The sequence below is a fragment of the Ahaetulla prasina genome, chromosome 2 (assembly GCF_028640845.1).
Source record: "Ahaetulla prasina isolate Xishuangbanna chromosome 2, ASM2864084v1, whole genome shotgun sequence".
In the NCBI taxonomy this organism is placed as follows: domain Eukaryota; kingdom Metazoa; phylum Chordata; class Lepidosauria; order Squamata; family Colubridae; genus Ahaetulla; species Ahaetulla prasina.
Genome location: NC_080540.1, coordinates 169866103 through 169885379, shown reverse-complemented (window position 1 = coordinate 169885379; position 19277 = coordinate 169866103). Strand labels below are relative to the sequence as shown.

General features: G+C 44.4%; 1 protein-coding gene across 9 annotated transcripts in view; it reads left to right on the top strand.

Moving 5' to 3' along the window:
• The window catches only part of HDAC7 (histone deacetylase 7), a 257378-nt gene that overhangs the window by 199667 nt on the left and 38434 nt on the right, over nt 1–19277 (top strand). For all 9 annotated transcript variants that reach the window (XM_058173332.1, XM_058173337.1, XM_058173334.1 and 6 more), the window contains 9 exons: nt 295–397; nt 5625–5740; nt 8070–8189; nt 8520–8620; nt 11256–11378; nt 12786–12957; nt 15111–15319; nt 16297–16494; nt 18471–18699. In XM_058173332.1, coding sequence (XP_058029315.1) covers nt 295–397; nt 5625–5740; nt 8070–8189; nt 8520–8620; nt 11256–11378; nt 12786–12957; nt 15111–15319; nt 16297–16494; nt 18471–18699 — 1371 coding nt within the window. The remainder of the gene's footprint in view (nt 1–294; nt 398–5624; nt 5741–8069; nt 8190–8519; nt 8621–11255; nt 11379–12785; nt 12958–15110; nt 15320–16296; nt 16495–18470; nt 18700–19277) is intronic.

The following is a 19277-nucleotide window of genomic DNA, read 5'->3' as shown; positions in this document are numbered from 1 at the left end:
TTAGACCCCTTGCAATTTGCATACCGAGCAAATAGATCAACAGATGATGCTGTTAATATGGCTCTGCACTACATCCTACAACATCTTGAGTCTCCAAAGACCTATGCAAGGGTCCTCTTTGTAGACTAGCTCAGCATTCAATACCATCATTCCAGACACTCTTCTAACTAAGCTAAACCAGCTACAGGTACCGGAACAGACTTGTAAGTGGATCACAAGCACAATTAGGGATGAGTACCATAGCTAACCTAGTGATGCTTCATTGTAGTTACCAGCTGTGTTTTTGTTCAACAGGTGCTGTAGCAAGTATGGTTGTGAAGCAGAAGCTGGCAGAAGTCATCCTGAAAAAACAACAAGCTGCTCTGGAAAGGACTAATGCTCCCATCATGCCATACAGGTAATCTGGTTCTAGAAATACATTGGCAAACCTCACATGCTGGAACATCAACAGACTTCTTAATGTCTTCTTTAAGAATTGGTCTTGTTACAGTTTCCATCATCCCCAACCAGCATGACCAATGCAGCTTGCAGGAATGATGAGGGAACAGAAGGGGAACTCATCAGATTTGCAGATGACACTAAGCTGGCAGAAATAAACCAACATCCCAGAAGACAAACTCAGGATCCAAACAGATCTTGACAGACTTGAGCAAGGAGCCCTATCCGACAACATGAAATTTAATGTGGAGATATGCAGGGTTTTACACCTAGGCAGGAAAAACCAACTTGTACAAGTACAAATTAGGCAAAACCTGGCTCAAGAACAGTAACTCTAAGAGGGACCTTAGAGTCCTAGTGGACAATCACTTAAACATGAGCCAGCAGTGTGTGATAGCAACCAAAAAAGCTAATACAAACCTTGGTTGTATAAACAAAGGCATAGAATCAAAATCATTTGAAGTATTAGTACCACTCTATAAAGCCTTAGTAAGGCCACGCCAGGAATACTGCATCCAGTTTTGGTCACCACATTACAAAAAAGATGTTGAGACTTTGGAAAAAGTGCAAAAAAAGAGCAACTAAGAAGATTAAAGGCCTGGAGACCAAACATATGAAGAACGGTTGCAGGAATTGAATATGGCCAATCTAGAGAAAAGAAAGACTAGGGAGGACATGGTAGCAGTATTCAAGTATTTGAGGAACATAAAAGGGGGGGGGCGCGGTTTGTCAACCTATTTTCCAAAGTACCAGAAGGCAGGGCAAGAATCAATGGATGGAAACTAATCAAGGAGAGAAACAACCTGGAATTAAGGAGAAACTTCCTAACAGTGAGAACAATTAACCAGTGGAACAGCTCACCTTCAGAGGTTGTGGGTGCTTCATCACTGGAGGTTCTGAAGAAAAGACTGGATAGCCAACTATCTGAAATGATATAAGGTGGTGATGGCAAACCTTTGGCACGTGAGCGTTACCCTAGCTCAGCTCCAGCATGCATGGGTGTGCTGGACAGCTGATTTCCAGGCCCATCAGAAGTCGGGAAATGGGCCGTTTCCGCCCTCAGGAGGTCTGGGGGGTGGGTAGGGCAGGCTGTTTTCGCCCTCCCCAGGCTCCAAGAAAGCCTCTGAAGCCTGGAGAGAGCAAAAAATGGGCCTTCCTGTCCCACCGGAAGTCAGGAAACAGGCCGTTTCCAGCCTCTGGTGGGGGGGGAGGCTGTTTTCACCCTCCCCAGGCTCCAAGAAGGCCCGGGGAGGGCAAAAAACAGGCCTACCGGGCCCAACGGTAACCTTTTTGCCATCGTGTTCCAAAAGCGGGGGGGGAGTACAGGATGGTCGCACACGCATGCGTGGGCGGGGGGCGGGGCACGGGGGGGGCATTGAATTATGTGTGTGGGCACGCGCTTGCGTGACACACGCACACCCCGCTCCCCCCGCTTTTGGCACGCGACGGCAAAAAGATTAGCCATCACCAGTATAGGATCTCCTGCTTGAGGAGAGGGTTGGACAAGAAGACCTCCAAGGTCCCTTCCAGCTCAATTCTGATTCTGAGATTCTAGTTAGAAAGACTTTTTAGGATGTAAAGGAGTGGATGGTTGACTGATTAGGTTGATGCTGTACCCTGCATCGCACCCCAGTTTAATCAAAGGGAGATGTCCTTGAGTTATCCATGACAGATGTCACCCTAGTTAAACTGATAACATTAATCTGGCTGGGATGGCCCTCTCCGGCCCTGGCTACAACTGACAGGACTTGACTTCCTTGCATATTTACCTCGTTCACTTTAGCGCCCTACGTATTTTTAAAAGCACTATAGTCCACTTTGTTTTACAGCACCGTAACCTGCCTTTGCTGTTTCATGGATGTGTCCTCTGTGAAAGAGAACATGAGCCTGTTAATAGCCCTGGGATCTTGATCTGTGTGGGTTGAATTACATCCCCTGGTAGATCTTTTGCAGCTAAGATCATTTCTCTGCTTTCATTGTCCAGGACTAGTTGCACACACACACACACACACACCACACCAGTGTCCTGTTTTCTTCTTTATTGTTACACCCTTGCTAAGGTCCTTGGCCTAGTTTCAGACACGGCACTTTGGGTGTTGCTATAAAGGGAGAAGCTACTCAGCTCTGCTGACTTTCACTGGCTTTAGTTTCCTGTCGGAGGGGCTGGAGGGACATGGAAAAAAGCTTCCTTCCGAGCAATATTTCTGTTTGGGATGGGGAATCCTTCTTTAAATGCACACAAACACACATACCCTGTAACGAAACAGGCAGTTTGGTAACACCCCTTTCAATCTAAAGCAAACTAGATGCGTTGGAGTAGGACTCCAGTCATCCCCAACCACATTGGAGGAGGCCAGGATAACTTACGCTTAAGCTGTGGTTTTGTGCAGACCAAGGCAAGAGTTGGTCTTGCTGAAGTGGGGCTTGATCCTTTTCAAGGAAAACACCAGTCAACCAGCTACGGTGCTTGCCCAGATTTTCACTGATTCTGGAGAACAGGGATACAATGAATAGTTTGGATGTGGGGTTGGCTGGAAAGCATGTCATGAATGCTTCCTAAAATGGCCACCATGGAAGGGAGGGCAAACACCTTCTCCGAAAGCTGCAATAGTTGTCATAGCCAACCACAAAATACTAGGAAGCTGGTTGGTGATGTGGTTCTCTGTTATTCCCCTAGCAATAGCAATAGCATTTAGACTTATATACCGTTTCACAGTGCTTTACAGCCCTCTCTAAGCGGTTTACAGAGTCACTATATTGTCCCCCAACAGTCTGGGTCCTCATTTTACCGACCTCGGAAGGATGGAAGGCTCAGTCAACCTTGAGCCTGGTGAGATTCGATCTGCCAAACTGCTGGCAGCCGGTGATTGGCAGAAGTAGCCTGCTGTATTGCACTCTAACCACTGCGCCACCGCAGCTCTAGGGAATGCCCCCTAAGCCAAGCTTACCTCCTCTTTTTCATTAATAATCATATGTCTGTATAAGATTAAGTTAAGGTCTTTGTAGGCTCTTAAGCCGTCCCATAATGCAGGATCCTAAAATAAGTCTGTAAGGACTTTGAGTGTACACAATATATGAGTGTCAGTTTGATTTAATTCTTAAAGGCACCCAGGCCAGAACCAAGAGATCACAAGTCTAGACCTGCCTTAGGCACAAAACCAGCTGGGTGACTTGAGGCCTGTCACACACACAGGAAAAAGGCAATGGCAGTTTCATAGAGGTGACAGTGGGTAACATTTTTTCATAAACATTTGGGAGATTCTGGGCTGGCCTTGGGCGTCAATCCCAGAAGATAATCCAGCCTTGCTTCCAAACAAAGCACTGGGTTGCAGCCATTTAATTTTTTTAAAAAGACTATTTTTGGGGCCAATGCAGTGGTGAAATCCAATTTTTTTTTACTACCGGTTCTGTGGCCGTGGCTTGGTGGGCTTGGTGGGCATGGCTTAGTGGGCATGGCAGAGGAAGGAGACTGCAAAATCCCCATTCCCTCCCCACTCTTGGGGGAAAGATATTGCAAAATCTCCATTCCCACCCCACTCTGGGGCCAGCCGGAGGTGGTATTTGCCGGCTCTCCGAACTGCTCAAAATTTCCACTACCGGTTCTTCAGAACCTGTCAGAAGCTTCTGGATTTCACCCCTGGACCAATGTGGTATGCAAATCCAACATGGTCTGTATGTACTGATTCCTTATTGCAGTCAAAAGGGTAAAGCTAAGGAAGAGAGAGAGGCAATCTAAACAATAATTGTAAAAATGCTGAAAGAGATACAGCAGATTGAAAGTTTCTTTTGTGCCCTCTCTTCCCTGAAAATGGGCAAATTTGTCAAGGTTTCCAAAGAATGAAGGAGGAGAAAAAACCCACCTTACACAATCCTAAGGATACTAAACATTCCCCCAAACCAAGATGCAGAACCTTTATTTCAGAAGACAGTGACCTCACAATTGGAAAGAACTCTGAAAACCCATCACAATGCAATTGCTCTTTCATCCTGCCGTCTTTCACATGTTGATCCAGAAGTACCAAACTTAAGTTCTTAAGCCATTTGTGGTCATTACTTAAGTAAGGAGACATGCGGATCCTCTCGAAACTTCAACTTTGAATGGCGCTGACCAGCTCAGAAGAACAAAATTGGGCAGGACTTTCAAAGCTACTTGTTCACAATGCTTCTGAAGGAAAAGTGTAAGACCTCCTCAGCTTCTTTCTTCATGACTCAATTCTTCAAGTTGTGACTTCAGCCTTTCATGATCCAGCATGGATCTAGAAGCAGTTCTGAAATGTTTGCTCGGAAGGCAACCATAGGCTTTGCAGGTAGTAGTGACCAATTTTGAGCTCTGACATTTGTAATTGAACAGGAATATATTTCCAGTAGCGGAAATTTTGAGTAGTTCGGAGAACCAGCAAATACCACCTGTGGCTGGCCCCAGAGTGGGGTGGGAATGGAGATTTTGCAATATCCTTTCCCCAGGAGGGGGGAGGGAATGGGGATTTTGCAGTATCCTCCCCTGGAATGGGGTGAGAATGGAGATTTTGCAGTATCCTTCCCCTGCCATGCCCACCAAGCCACACCACGCCCACCAAGCCATGCCCACAGAACTTGTAGTAAAAAAATTTGAATACCGTCACTGCTTCAGGGTTGATAATTCAGCTTGAAGTCAGCGTTCCAAGTAATGCACCCATAGAAACACAATTCCAAGGCAGGCAAATTCCTCAAAGAACAGCTTATTGAATACTTCATATTGGCACAACTGGTGAAAGCCGAATCTAAAATTTCCCACGGCGTTCACCTAATTAAAAGTAAAAAATTTCCCTTCCCCCTCCCAAGTCACTGGTCACACTGTCCAATTCAGGTGCTGACCGGTTGTCTGGTTACTTGCCGTCCTCTGTCCAGCCACCTGTGCGAATTTCCTTGGTTCCCAGAGGAAAACTTTATTGTTACAAAACCCCATCTAACTATTTCCCCCCTCACAGTTTTGTGGCAACCCTGATGACTCCAAGATGGCTTCAGACAGGTTCACTTCAGGGTTGACATCAGCAATGAATTATGGGCTGACTCTAGAGAATCTTGGCAAAGAGGCTAGTTTCAGACTGGAGACTTCTTAACCCGCAGGCTCATTCCCTTCCCTTAATATTCATCATAATCTGATCTAGGAATGTTACCCACAAATCTCTTTCTCATGCTTTATCCAGGTCCTTGGAGCCAATGGAACATGAAGGTCCACCGAATCCTATGCTCCATCCTTTTTTCCCTCCTGTTCCCAACAACTCCAGGGGTTCTCCAGAGCACTTTCCATTAAGGAAAACAGGTAAAAGGTCTTATTTGAGTTTCTCTTTGAGGCTATTAAGTTTCCAAATGACAGGAAAAAAGGAAGTGGAACAGCCTTGATGCTCCGCTTTAGCTGGACTAATAACACCGGACTTTTGCCAGGAAATCATTTTATAGTGTAGGGTTTGGGTAATATGAGGAACTGCCAGTACCTGCATAATAAACTAATATCAAAGGCATAGCTAGGCGCTGGGTTGTTCAGGGGAAAAAAACAAGAGTAAAAGAAAGGAATCAGTGGAGGTTCATATGAACTTACTTGAGATACATGCACAACATTATTTTTCATGTAGTTTTTTTGTTTGTTTGTTCCAGCTGAATATTCTAGGAATAAATTGTGATTTTTAGGAGGTGACACCATGTGTTTGGTTCCCCACCCCCTTCTGCCTCCTCCTTGCTTTTTTCTTCTTGTGTCATTTTGATTGTAAGCTTGCAAAGGGGTTTCATCAGTCTTGTAAAAGTGGTTCTGTTTTATTGCTTTTTTCTCCCCCTGAATGTGTATGCTGCTCACAAAACCAGATTTTCTCTAGGATCTCAATGTTTTGGTAGCAACAGGGGGAACGGGAACCTGAACCATCAAATAATAAATGAAAGGCCACTGACTTATTTGTCGTCACAACCTCTTTTAAAGAAATAAATCCTTGGCAGAGCACATGCTTCGCACAATAAAGACCCAAGGTTCAGTCCCCCAACAGTGATAACTGAAAAAAAAAATCAGATTTCAGGGCTAAAAGTAGCTCTGTTAATCTCCTACAAAAAGATGGCTCCTTGTCAGATCCATTAATGCAGGATCCTATCAAACATAAAACCACAACTCCTCTTGATTATTCACGGCCATGGCCTTTAATTGGAATCTCTCACTCTCTACTAATGAAGTGCTAATGGAGGAAAGGTGGTGTGTAGAGGTGCAATGGTGGTGATATAAACAAAAATGTGAAACTCTTGCTCAAGCAGTGATTTTGCAAAAGAATTTCTTGGAACAGAAATCTTTCTGGGGAGAGGAAGAAGAATGGGGACAGATAGAAAGAAGCCAAAAAAAGAAAAAAAAAGCAAAAAAAAAAAGCAGGCAGCCTTGGAATTGCTGCTGTATTATATTGAGTTATTAGAGAAATTAAACTGAGATGTACATGGGAAATCAACATCTAGTCTTTCGTAGATCATATATTAATATGATATTAATTCTGTTACTTTTAATTTCTCTTAAACTTAGTTTTTGTCCTAGGCCAGGGGTGTCAAGCTCGATTTCATTGAGGGCCGCATCAGAGTGGTATTTGACCTCAAAAGGGCTGGGGTGGGCGCTGCCAGCCCAATGTCACTCCTGTTGGGGCTAGCACTCGAGCACTCTGCCGGTGAAAACAGGTTCCCAAGCTCCATTTTCAGCTGCCACGGCCTCCTGCAATCCTCTGCCATTGGCAGGAGGCCTTGGCAGCCGAAAATGGAGCTTGGGAGCCCATTTGCACTGGCAAAAGCATTGCTGACCAGTCCTTTGCTGTTTCCAAGGTGGCCCGCAGGCTATATCTGAGTATCTTGTGGGCCACATCCGGCCCCCAGGCCTTGGGTTTGACACCCCTGTCCTAGGCCCTCTACTTGTTGGGATTGGCTTACCCCTTGAAAAGGCTACAATGGTCTTCACTGTATAAAAATAGTTGCATCCTTCAAGCAGTGAAAACAGAAGTGGAAGCTAAGATGTGGCTCAGATGCTTCCCATAATTTCATTTAGAGGGCTATTTTGACCATTCTGTTGGCAATATTTCAACAGGTTTTCCTCTATCCAACCCAGCATTTTTCCCGGAGTTCAGTTGTTCAGTGGGAGATAATTTTTAAACCACCTCAATAGTCAAAACTCTCCCAGTGATTTGCAATAAAAGACACTAAACAAATGGATAAAACATATATAATAAAACCAAATAAAATGCAAAATAAAACCACTATATACAGCCACAAGGTGGCCATTCAAAAACTAAAGCAATATGAATTGACATTAATTTAAAATCCAGTTTGAAAGCCTGAGAACTAAAAAGTTATACTTGAGGTGCCAAAGTCTCTGGGAAAGACATTTATCCAAAAGACAGAGGAGACTAAATAAACGGGATGATCTGAGATCATTTGCATTGCTGTGGTCTTGGATAACGCTCATTTTAGTGTGCTGGCAAATGCCATGGTTGATTTTGTGCTGCCAAATGCCTTGAACCACCTCTCCCTCTGCAGGGTCTTGCTAAGCACTGTAAGATGCATTCTCTGCTGAGCTAGGTGAACTTTTGCTCCAAGCACTTCTGACTTCTTCTCTGTATTTTTTTTTTTTTTTTTTTTAGCCTCTGAGCCCAACCTGAAGTTGCGTTGTAAAGCTAAAAAAACTGAACGGCGCAAAAACCCACTGACCAGGAAGGAAAGCGCTCCCCCTTCCTTGAAAAGGCGCCCGGCGGAAGCCATTGGTAAGACGAACCCATACAAAGGATTTGGTGGGAAGGGACTTTTTTCTGGTGTGCCCTCCTTGCCATTAGAATGGAGCGGAGATAGACAATTTGAAATAATTCCTGGGATAATGAATTGGCACCCTTGGGGATTGTGATGGTTCTCAGCATAGCAGCCCTTGAGCTTCTAAGCAGTTCATTTGAAGACAAGATCCCAATTTCAGAGTAAAACGATCTTCCCCAACCAGCTGCTCTTATGCTACAGATTCTGGGATGGTGTCCTTGACCCTCACTTTGCTTGTTCTGCCTGTCCCGTAACCCAAGCTTTGTGTCCTCTCTCATCACCTGCAGATTCATCCCCCAGCAGCAGCAGCACCCCAGTCTCCGGATGCAGTTCACCCAATGACAGCTTGGTGCCAGAACATGGAGCCCCACCAGGGCTTGTCCAAGAGGTATGGAACCCATAGGAAAGTAGCCAAGACGACTGATGACATGGACCTTGAGAGATGAAGAATGAGTGCCATCAAGGGGCGTGCAAATAGCTGCTTACTCAGTTGCGTGCAGCTGATCAAATCCTCTAGCCATTGAGTAAAAGGGGAAGCGAATTAGCTTCTGCTCTTCAGTCAGAACTTACATGTTAATTTCAACCTTATTATCAATTGGGGCTTAATGGTTTTGGGTCGCCTTTCCATTTTACACTTCTTTACTAAATGTATATCCTGCTCTTTACATGGGGATGGATGAGTCACCCATTCAAAGAATCAAATCAGATATAAAACCTGTGTGCGGAAGCTTTAATATGGATACTGAAAAATTCATCTCTTGTATTGGAAGTGTTAGAGAAAACTCTGCCGAGTCACTGAGATAACGTCTCCACCTACCAAAATCCTATTTGTGGAGGCAAGACCCAGTATGTCTGTTTCTTACTATACGATATGCCTTGGGACAGTGACTTTTTTTTTTAATTTCCTGTTGATTGGTTTTATTCTACAATATAAGAATTCCACTTCCCACGTATTCTTTATACTACAATATCAATAGAAGAGAATATTTATAGCTCAGGGTTGAACTGTGAGATCCTTGGTGCTTGCTGAACTTGGTGTTCTTGCAGATGTTTCATTACCAAACTACTTAACATCATCAGTGCTGATGACGGTACCTAGTTTGGTAATGAAATGCCTGTAGTAACATCATCAAACTCGGAGAACATCAAGGAACACACACACATACACACTCTGTATAGTATTTTTCCACATTGTTTTTGCACATTTTTAAATAGATTGCAAAGGGGGAAAATTCATTGTTGCTATATTTTTGTTTTCTTGGATATTCTTCTGACTTTGCTATTTTTTTCATTTGTTCATGCATACATTTGCCAATTACTGTTCTGGAAAAATTGTAGCACATCAGTTGAGCTCAGAAAGTCCCAGGTTTACTCCAAATCTTGTTAGGCAAGTCCGAACCCTAAAGGGCTGATGCTGGTCAGCGCTAACAGGGCCTGGCTTGATGGACTCTTGAGTTTCATCTCAGACAAGGTGCTTCCATTTGGTTCTCAGCAGCAGCAGCAACAGTCCTTGTTGTCAATAGTACATATGTGAAATAAGAAAGGCTTAAATAAATACAGAGCCTTTCCCTGATGCCACACCTGCAGAATTGGAGGGAAGTGAAACCATATACTCTTCTGTAAGAGAATGTGGATTCTTTGATAGCCCTGATGGAGACCTATTTTCAGGCTGAACCTGTGGCTGATGCCTGTTACCTTTCACAATACATAACAGGGTAAAGGTGGATACCAGAGGTGGGTTTCAGCAGGTTCTGACCAGTTCTGGAGAACCGGTAGCGGAAATTCTGGGTAGTTCGGAGAACCGGTAGTAAAAATTCTGACTGGCCCCGCCATCATCTATTCTCTGCCTCCTGAGTCCCAGCTGATTGGGAAGAAATGAGGATTTTGCAGTAACCTTCCCCTGGATTGGGGTGGAAATGGAGATTTTACAGTATCCTTCCCCTGCCACGCCCACCAAGCCACACCCACAGAACCGATAGTAAAAAAAAATTGAAACCCACCACTGGTGGATACCCATCAGAGCTATGGCAGTTCACCTTTTTCCTCACTCCATATTCCCAGGCAAACTCAAAAGGTTTTGATGAATACAGTAGACTTACAGTATTGCACAGAATCATGCATACAAGAAGTTTACCTATTGAATTTGTGCAATTTATCTGCTATTTCAATCGTTATGGGTGGTTCTAACAATGCTGAAGAATGCCCCTTTTATATGTTATTCCCACCCAGCTCTCTTCCTCCCGTATTTCCATATCAATCTTCCTATGGATTTTTATTTGCCACTTTGAAGGTTTCTAGCATTTATTTCTGGCCTTGTTTTCCTTGGCATGAGAATCAGAGAATCCTTCCACACTTACTTTAACCCTTATGTAAAGGATGGGTGTGGGCCAGTTAAACAAATATTGCAGACAAGGAACAGATGGACATTTCTGTGGTATCAGATGAGTGATTTGCATCCTCCCCATCCAACTACGACTTAGTTAGAGGATCAAAGTTTCCAAGGCCCTCTAACCTTTCCCCCTTGTGATCGCTACAATCATGTTGTGAGTGTTGAAGTGCTTCCGGGTTGAAAGGATTGGCTGGTGACATCACCATTGCCCAGAAGACATCCAATTGGGGACTCCTTTCATGTCCTCGCTAAGCTGCCCACCGAAGTGGTACCCATCATAGTTGCCTGCTTTCGAACTGCTGGGTCAGCAGGAGCTGGACCGAATGAGGGGAGCTCACCCTATCCCACAGCAGCAACTGGGTCTCAAACGCCAGCCTGCCAAACATCATACCAGCGTCCTAACCACAAGATCCACCATGCACGCTTCGCTTTGTGATAAACCTGCTGACTTTGTCTCTGAGATTTCTGCTTTTTGGTTATGAGGTTCCATCAGAGAGTTGACATGTAATTCTTTGTTCCCAGGCTCAGAGAATTCCACCATACACATATAGCAATACTCGCAGGACACGTTTCACTGTTCTGAGAGTTATTGAACTGGGTGGATTACTACTTTCCTTTTCTTTTCTCCTTATAGGCCCCACTAGCTCAGCGCCTGAGAATGCAGGAAAGTTCACTGGCTCAATATGCTCTTCAGACCAGTAGTTCTCTCCCAGCTCTCACCCTCGGATTACCAGCCACTTCTGCAGCATCTGCCAGGGTATGTTTTAAGAGGTTGTGGCAAGAGGAAATGCGGTTGATGCAGTAGATTAGACACATTTCAGTCTGACTTTCCTAACCAGGAAAGTGCTAGACACATTGCAGCTGGACTCCCAAAACAGCAGTCTAACCATGTTTGTCGCCTTGAGATATGTGGTAGGTTGAGAAAGGCAGCAGGAGACGGTGGGAATCACAGTGGCCAATGGAATCCTAAGTGGAAATACCGGTCATCCTCTACTTATGACCACAGTTGAGTTCAAAATTTCTGTTTCTAAGTAAGACATTTGCTAAGTGAGTTGTTTGCCCCAGCTGCTAAGTGAATCACTGCACTGGTTAAATTAGTAGCATGGTTGTTAAGTGAATCAGGTTTCTCCATTAACTTTCCTCGTCAGATGGTTTCAAAACGTGATCACATGACCCACCATCATAATTATGAATCAGTTGCCAAGCATCTGAATTGTGATCACACGGCCCTGGGGGATGCTGTAACCATAATAAGTGTGGGAAACAGTCATAAATCACTTTTTTCAGTGATCATGCAACTTCAAACGGTCATTAAACAAACCATTGTAAGTCGAGGATTGCCTGCAGATCATTTTTAAAGGAAGAAAACAGCTAGTGCAGAATGAAAATTCACCTGCTAAATTTGACATATTTATTTATTCATTTAATTTATTTATTTATTGAATTTATATTGCTGCCTATTCGCCCATGGCGACTCAAGGCGGCTTACAGAATATAAGACCACATTTAAAACAATAAAAACTAACAAAAAGAATCAAATATAGTACAATCTAACAAAATCACCCCCTGCTTTGGCGACAGCAGATCACACGAGCCATTTAATGGGCTCCATCCCACTCTGGGTTCCCCAGGCCCACTGGCAGAACCAGGTCTTCAGTGCCTTCCAGAAGAGTAAATATATTGCATATATATGAGAATATTGGTAAATATATATATATATATAGAGAGAGAGAGCCTAGGATTGTTGAGTTTTTGGTATTTACTGGGTTTGTTTCTCTTTCTACAGAAGTTTCATTACTAGGCAGGTAATATCACCAGTACATCAGTAGACTGATAATACACAAAGCCCAGTAGTGAAACATCTGCAGGAAGAAAAGCCAGTTTGGAGAACATTAAAAAGTCAACATCCTAAACCACTTGCTCTAACGTAAACTGATGAAAAATTCTGAAAAACAGAATTTCTACATTTTTTTTAAAACATGGATTTGCCGTTTTTCCCTAAAGTTCTCGACTCCACCTTTCTCTTTTTCTCTTTGGTTTTTGTTTGTCTTTTGTAAGGTCCCAGCTAATTTCTCTGCATTGCTCCTTTGAGATTGTCAGGGAAGAATAACTTGGGATTCAGAGAAATGCTGTTCATTCACGCTCTCCAATTCTGTCTGTACAGGGGGACGGTGACCACAGGGCACACCCAGGCCTTGCACACAAGGTGCCTGTCCTGACTAGCACTCATGCCCCCATGTTCCTACCTGCCAACCTGGAGCAACACGAACCCGGAAGCCCTCTGTCCCCTCGACTTCACCCTGTCATCATTCTGGAGCCCTCTCCTCTGGTTACAGGTGAGTATGCGGTCTTTCATCTTTTGGGAAGCATAAAACACAGAAAACAGGCACCTTTCCTTTCCTTAGATTGCTGAACTATAACTTCCATGATCCCCAGGAAGCCTGTCCAGAGGTGAGAGCAGGGGTGAAATCCAGCAGGTTCTGACAGGTTCTGGAGAACCAGTAGCGGAAATTTTGAGCAGTTCGGAGAACCAGTAAAAATACCACCTCTGGCTGGCCCCAAAGTGGGGTGGGAATGGAGATTTTTCAATATCCTTCCCCTGGAGTGGGGTGGGAATGGAGATTTTGCAGTATCCTTCCCCAGAGAGGGGTGGGAATGGAGATTTTGCAATATCCTTCCCCAGAGTGGGGTGGGAATGGAGATTTTGCAGTATCCTTCCCCTGGAGTGGGGTGGGAATGGAAATTTTGCAGTATCCTTCCCCTGGAGGGGGGTGGGAATGGAGATTTTGCAGTACGCTTCCCCTGGAGTGGGGTGGGAATGGAGATTTTGCGGTATTCTCCTGCCATGCCCACCAAGCCACACCCAAAGAACCAGTAGTAAAAAACAAAATTGGACTTCACCACTGGGTGAGAGGTGCTGGGAGTTGGAGTTCAGCAATCCTTGAAGGCCTGCCTAGCGTTAGCAAGGTGTAGGACAGTTCTTGGTGTGCACCCACAGGTATTAGCATTCAGCATTTCTAGAAAGGCCTTTCAGAAGGAGCATAATTGTCAAGGGGTAACAGGGACATGGTGCATGGTAACTATCTGTCAAAGAAGAAATGTCCTGCTTCGCTCCTGTGGGCCTGTTGAACATCGGCCTTCAATTTGCTACTTCCACTGATTATCTCAATCACTGCAGTAACATCTCAAGTGACTTGATGTTGTATTCAAAATCAGCTCAAGATGTATGCACTAATGCCCTGGGATTAGCCTTTTAGGACCTGCAGAGCATTTTTCTGTGCATGGCAACCTCAGAGGAGGAGGAGGAGGAACAACAGAAGGCTTTTCCCAATTGTAGCAAGGAAGAAAACACTTAAATGCCACAGTCCATTAAAAACAACCGCAAACCAGCGTATTAGCAAGAAGAGCTTTAAGGCAGACTTACTTCAAGTGCAGCAATATTGCAGCTATATATATGCAATGTAAATTAAATTATAGTGAGATCCTATACTTCGGGGTTCAGTAACATGGCCCCTTGCAGATATTTTACGCTCCTGCCTCCTATTCAAAGGGCCAATTTTAATCTCTTGTAAAATAAAATTCACAAACTCAGTTGTAGGAAATGTAGCCCAAAATTTCTGGAAGGTACCAAATGGCTAATCCTGGAGGTATAAAATGGCTAATCCTGGAGGTATAAAACTTGATTGACTATAGTCAATCCATATATTGTTGCATTTTCAGTGATTTATATATTTATGCTTTGGGTAAGTGTCTGTAAATGCATTTCTTGGGATGACACTGGATTTTCGTTGGCGATTTCGAATTTTCATACCGTTCTCTACAATTTTCAGCCCTTTGGGAGAAGAATGTATAAGTTATTCCCTCCTGCTTATCTTCTTTTTAAATTGCAGTCCCTTTATCCGTAGAGTAAGAATAAGCAGGCTGGGATTCTGAGAGTGAAAAGGGACACTTTGTATTGTTGGGAGATGGTTTTGGTTAGGTTCATTTGTTTCTTTATTGTGGGGGTTTTATTTTAGTCTTGTGGACTAGAAACCTGAAGATAGACAAGTTTCATAACCCAATGCTTACGGTGCATCATTTAGAACAGACTCTTTCCATAGCAATAGCACTTAGACTTATATACAGCTTCACAGTGCTTTACAATCCTCTCTAAGCGGTTTTCAGAATCAGCATATTGACCCCAAAACTTTTGGGTCCTCGTTTTACCGACCTTGAAAGGATGGAAGGCTGAGTCAATCTTGAGCGGGTCAGGATCGAACTGCTGGAGCGAGCAGTGAGTTAGCTGCATTCTCCCCACTCACGTCATCAGGGCTCTGCACCACTCTAGACTAGAAATGTACGCCGAGTTTTAAGAATTCTCTCGGACTCTTTACAGCATTTGCAAGGGTCCATTTTCTGGATCCGTTTGTTCCCACCACATGTGAACGTGCCTCTAAGCCTTTTGGGGTGCCCCCTGCTACCTTCAACCCCATGTCTCCTCTGTTCGCAGTTCCAGGACTGGGATCTGTCCCCTTTCACTTCAGCCCATCGGTGCTTCCTTCGGAGCGGCTGCCGATGCCGGTGATCCATAAGCCCTTGGGACGGACTCGCTCAGAGCCTCTGCCATCCAACCCCAGAACTGTGCAGCAGCAACTGGCTTACCAGCAGCACCATGCTTTCCTCCTGGAGCATCTGAAGCAGCAGACCCAGCTGGGAAAGGTGGGCTTCAGGTTTTGGTCATCTTCAGCCACTGAGCAGGAGGATGTGATCCCAGGGATTTGGGGGAGAAAATATGTTTCTTACCCCCCCCCCCCACAAGAGCTCCGATTCATTTGGGGACAGGTTACTAATGGAGAAACATGATCTGGCCATTTATTTATATCAGATGCTTTTTAAGGGCACGGGACCTTTCTAAAACACAAGAGTGAAGAAGGCCTGGAATTGGCCATAGAGCATGCTCCCAGTCTTTCAAGGGTGTATCTGGAATCGAATCTTTCAAATTATGCTGTTATTAATAATATTTCTTTAAAAAAAAAGCTAAAATCACACAAGATGGATTGCTGGCAGAGCAAGGAAAGGGCACATTTGTAGCGAGAAAGTGTGACGCCTCACTAGGGCCAGGGGCTATTCAGTCCTCAAAACGCTATATATACTCGTAGATAAGTTGAGAATTTTAGGTGCCAAAATGAACACCCACCCCCTCAAATTGGTTTCAATTTATCTGAGAGTTTCTTTCTTTCTTTCTTTCTTTCTTTCTTTCTTTCTTTCTTTCTTTCTTTCTTTCTTCCTTCCTTCCTTCCTTCCTTCCTTCCTTCCTCCGTCCCTCCCTCCCTCCCTCCCTCCTTCCTTCCTTCCTTCCTTCTTTCTTTCTTAATTTCTATGGCCACCTATCTCAATCAAATGACTCTGGGAGGCTATATGTGATAATACCTTTTTAAAAGTGCCCATCTTTCCTATGTATGCTCACAGATAAGTCCATCTGTGGAAAAACAGGCTTATCCACAGGCGGCACATCTTTCATAATATTCTGTTTTAAAATTTGAAGGTCTGCTTATAGGCAAGTATATATGACAGGCTGAAGCTGAGATCTCCTGCCAACCATTTCTATTTCCATAATCGGGGATGGCTGTGAGTTTTGGGTTGCTGAGCTTGCCTGCTCCTTCATGATTGTCTTCCTGCTTCCATCCCCCGTACAGCGCATGGCCAAATCCAGTGAGAAGCCTCGCCTGCAGCAGATCCCCTCTTCCGAAGACATGGAGGCCGTGGCAGGAGAAGATCTGTATGAGCAGCCCCAAGGCCAGGGGGAGCCTTCACCGTCGGGAGGCGGCAGCAAGGAAGCAGAGAGGATCTCCAGATTGGGTCAGCAGCCTCGAGAGGAGCTTGTCCTTCATCAGGTATGGGAAACAAACCAAGAAAAGAGAATTTAAACATTTTCCTTCTTCTAAAAGGCTGTACATTAACAAAGATAAAGACGGCTGTGCTTCTGTTGGCAGTGTTGGGAGCCTACAACAATTGTGTGAAAATGTACTCTTTGATTTTTTGTGAGTGCACACCCACATGCCCATGGATGCAGCTAGTCTTGAACTATAGTGAAGGTGACGGAGTTAAATTTCTCTCTTTCCCAAAGAAATATTCTGCCCACACTCCTTTAATTTCCATGCTTTTTCTTGAAATATCTTGGGAGAAAATAAACAGCAGGCCATTTGCTTCCCTGTAACAGATTTCCCTTTCAACAGACTAGATTTCCATATCAAAACATCTGTGCAGCGATTATGCCAATGATGTCATAATACCTATGATGTCATTTCTGGCCATATATATATATATATATATATATATCATTTGCATAATGACATCACATTGCTTTAACTGTCAGATTTAACTGTCTCATTTAACCACCCTTGGCAAATAACAGATCCGCCCTCCCTACAATAGAAAAGTGGTTTGTTAATGGTAATCCTAAATGTATTTCTTAGAGAAGCAGGAACATAAATCAAAACGAGAAGGTAGTGTGTCTAATTTCCAGGCAGATATAGCAAAGACTGTTTCTCTCTCATCATTATGCCCTCTTTCTGCTCAGAAGGTGATTGCTTTCTCCCTCTTCCTTCCACACACCTGCGCACAACAATAAGACAATTATAAGAGTGTGATTTGGGCTCCTGATATTGGCACTCCTAAGACATGTTCTTCCAGTAGCCTTTGACAGCCTTAGTCTCCACTCTGTTATTCCCTACCAAGCCTGACCTGTGATCATCCCTGATCACATTTCCCCAAAGCTAGGGAAGGATGCCCTAGAGCTTCATAGGCTGGATTAGAAGCATCCTTTAATTTTCAGTGTCTATGCCAGGAAAGGGTTGTGACCCAGGCCCAAGTAGGTAGTAGTAGACTCAGTCAGTTCAAAAACAAACAGACTTTATTAGAACAGCTGAGATCAAAGCAAATTCTTCATAACACAATTCATCAGTCTTATCACCAACCTTGGTCTAATTAGGCAAACTGCCAAAGGCTTTTCTTGGCAAAAGTTCAGAAGCAGAAGACGCCGACAAGAAATAAATGCAGCAAGACAAGAAACAAGTCTATCAATGTTGTTTTCCAGCAAAGAGCCCAAGAGCTGTTGCTGGTCTTTTAAGCCTTATGGGAGGGGCCAATCATCTCTTGGCCCTACTCCCAAGTCGTCCTCTTTGCTTTAGCTGCTCTTGCCTTCTGGCAGCTCTTCTCATGCGTGCATTAGGAACAGGCTCCTCCTGTTCCTCTGCCTCTCTATTGTCAGCCTCTGGAGGCTCTAGAGTCCGCACATCACTCCCCGGTGACCCTGGCCCCACCTCTGCCTCTGACGCAGAGCTCTCATCCGGGCCTTCCCCAGCCTCCAGGACTGGCCCATGTTCTTCCTCAGCCTCATTGCTGTCCGACTCTGTTGCCAGCTCTGCAGGCTGCTGGCGGACCACAACAAAAATTGCTTGTTAAAAGCTTAGAAAGCTTCTTAGCTTATCTAGCTGCTTTCTCTGATTCCTGACATAGAGCACCCCTTTTTCCTGTTCTTTTCTCTCTTGTCCCAAAGGTGGTTTTTTTCCCCCCCAAGAGGCAACTGGATTTTCTGTTGTTGTTTTTTTTGAAGATGTTTCACTTTTCATCCAATAAGCTGCTTCAGCACCTTTGGGACCTGGTGGATGACTGAGAATCTCCATAGATACTTTCTCTCCCATCCAATTCTAATTCCTCTCCCATCTAATGGCTATGGTTATGACTTTGCCACCCAAATGCACTAGAGGGCGCCAGCTGCTAAGCCAAGCCAAGTGTTCCTTTTCGTTTTAGTGGAAATGATAGGCACTAGGACTCCCCCACGTGACCAGGCTCTTAATTCCATCCACAGGCACATTATGTCTGGGAACAACAGCAGCGTATGCAACAGCAACAGCTCCTCCGAAGGCAGCCTGCCGACTCACTGCTGACCCCAGCCGCACGGGGAGGCCACCGGCCCCTCTCTCGAGCTCATTCCTCACCCGCTCCGGCCACCGCCTGTCTACCTAGCCAGGACACGTCTTCCAAGGTCATCCCACTTCCAGTGCCAGAACAGTCCATCAAACCGCGCTTCACCACAGGTAACACGCCCAAGTTTTCCCTTGATTTTGAGTAAATAGTTGTTTTGTTGATTTGTTCAATGTATACAGCTGCCCAATCAATACACAACTCAAGGTGACATCCCCTGAGATATATATTCATGCTTCTCATCGTCATTGATAATGGATGACTTTGACTGAACTTGGCCAAAATTTCTCCGAAAAGTTAACCTGGATTGGACCTGATTAATATTTGGGTAAAAGACTATCAGGAAATCCAAGGGCGATTGGGTGAAACTGGGGGTGGGGGAAACATCTTGCAAGAAGGGAGTGACAAGCTACATCTATACTATTGTCAAGAAAACTGGAAGTGATCACATGACAAGAGGGGAGATTTTTGTCTTTAGTGTTGTACGTAACGGTTGATATGCGACTCTGGCCAGCAAGTTATTTTCCCCACCCCCTTCTTCTTGCATCAGATATGAACATCATCATCTGTATGTGACATATAATTTTAGCTATTGGCTTGCAAACCATGGTTTGTAGCATAATGTGAACCTGATTGTGACTTGCTCAACAAACCACAGTTAAAACTAAACATGGCTTATTTGTGATACATG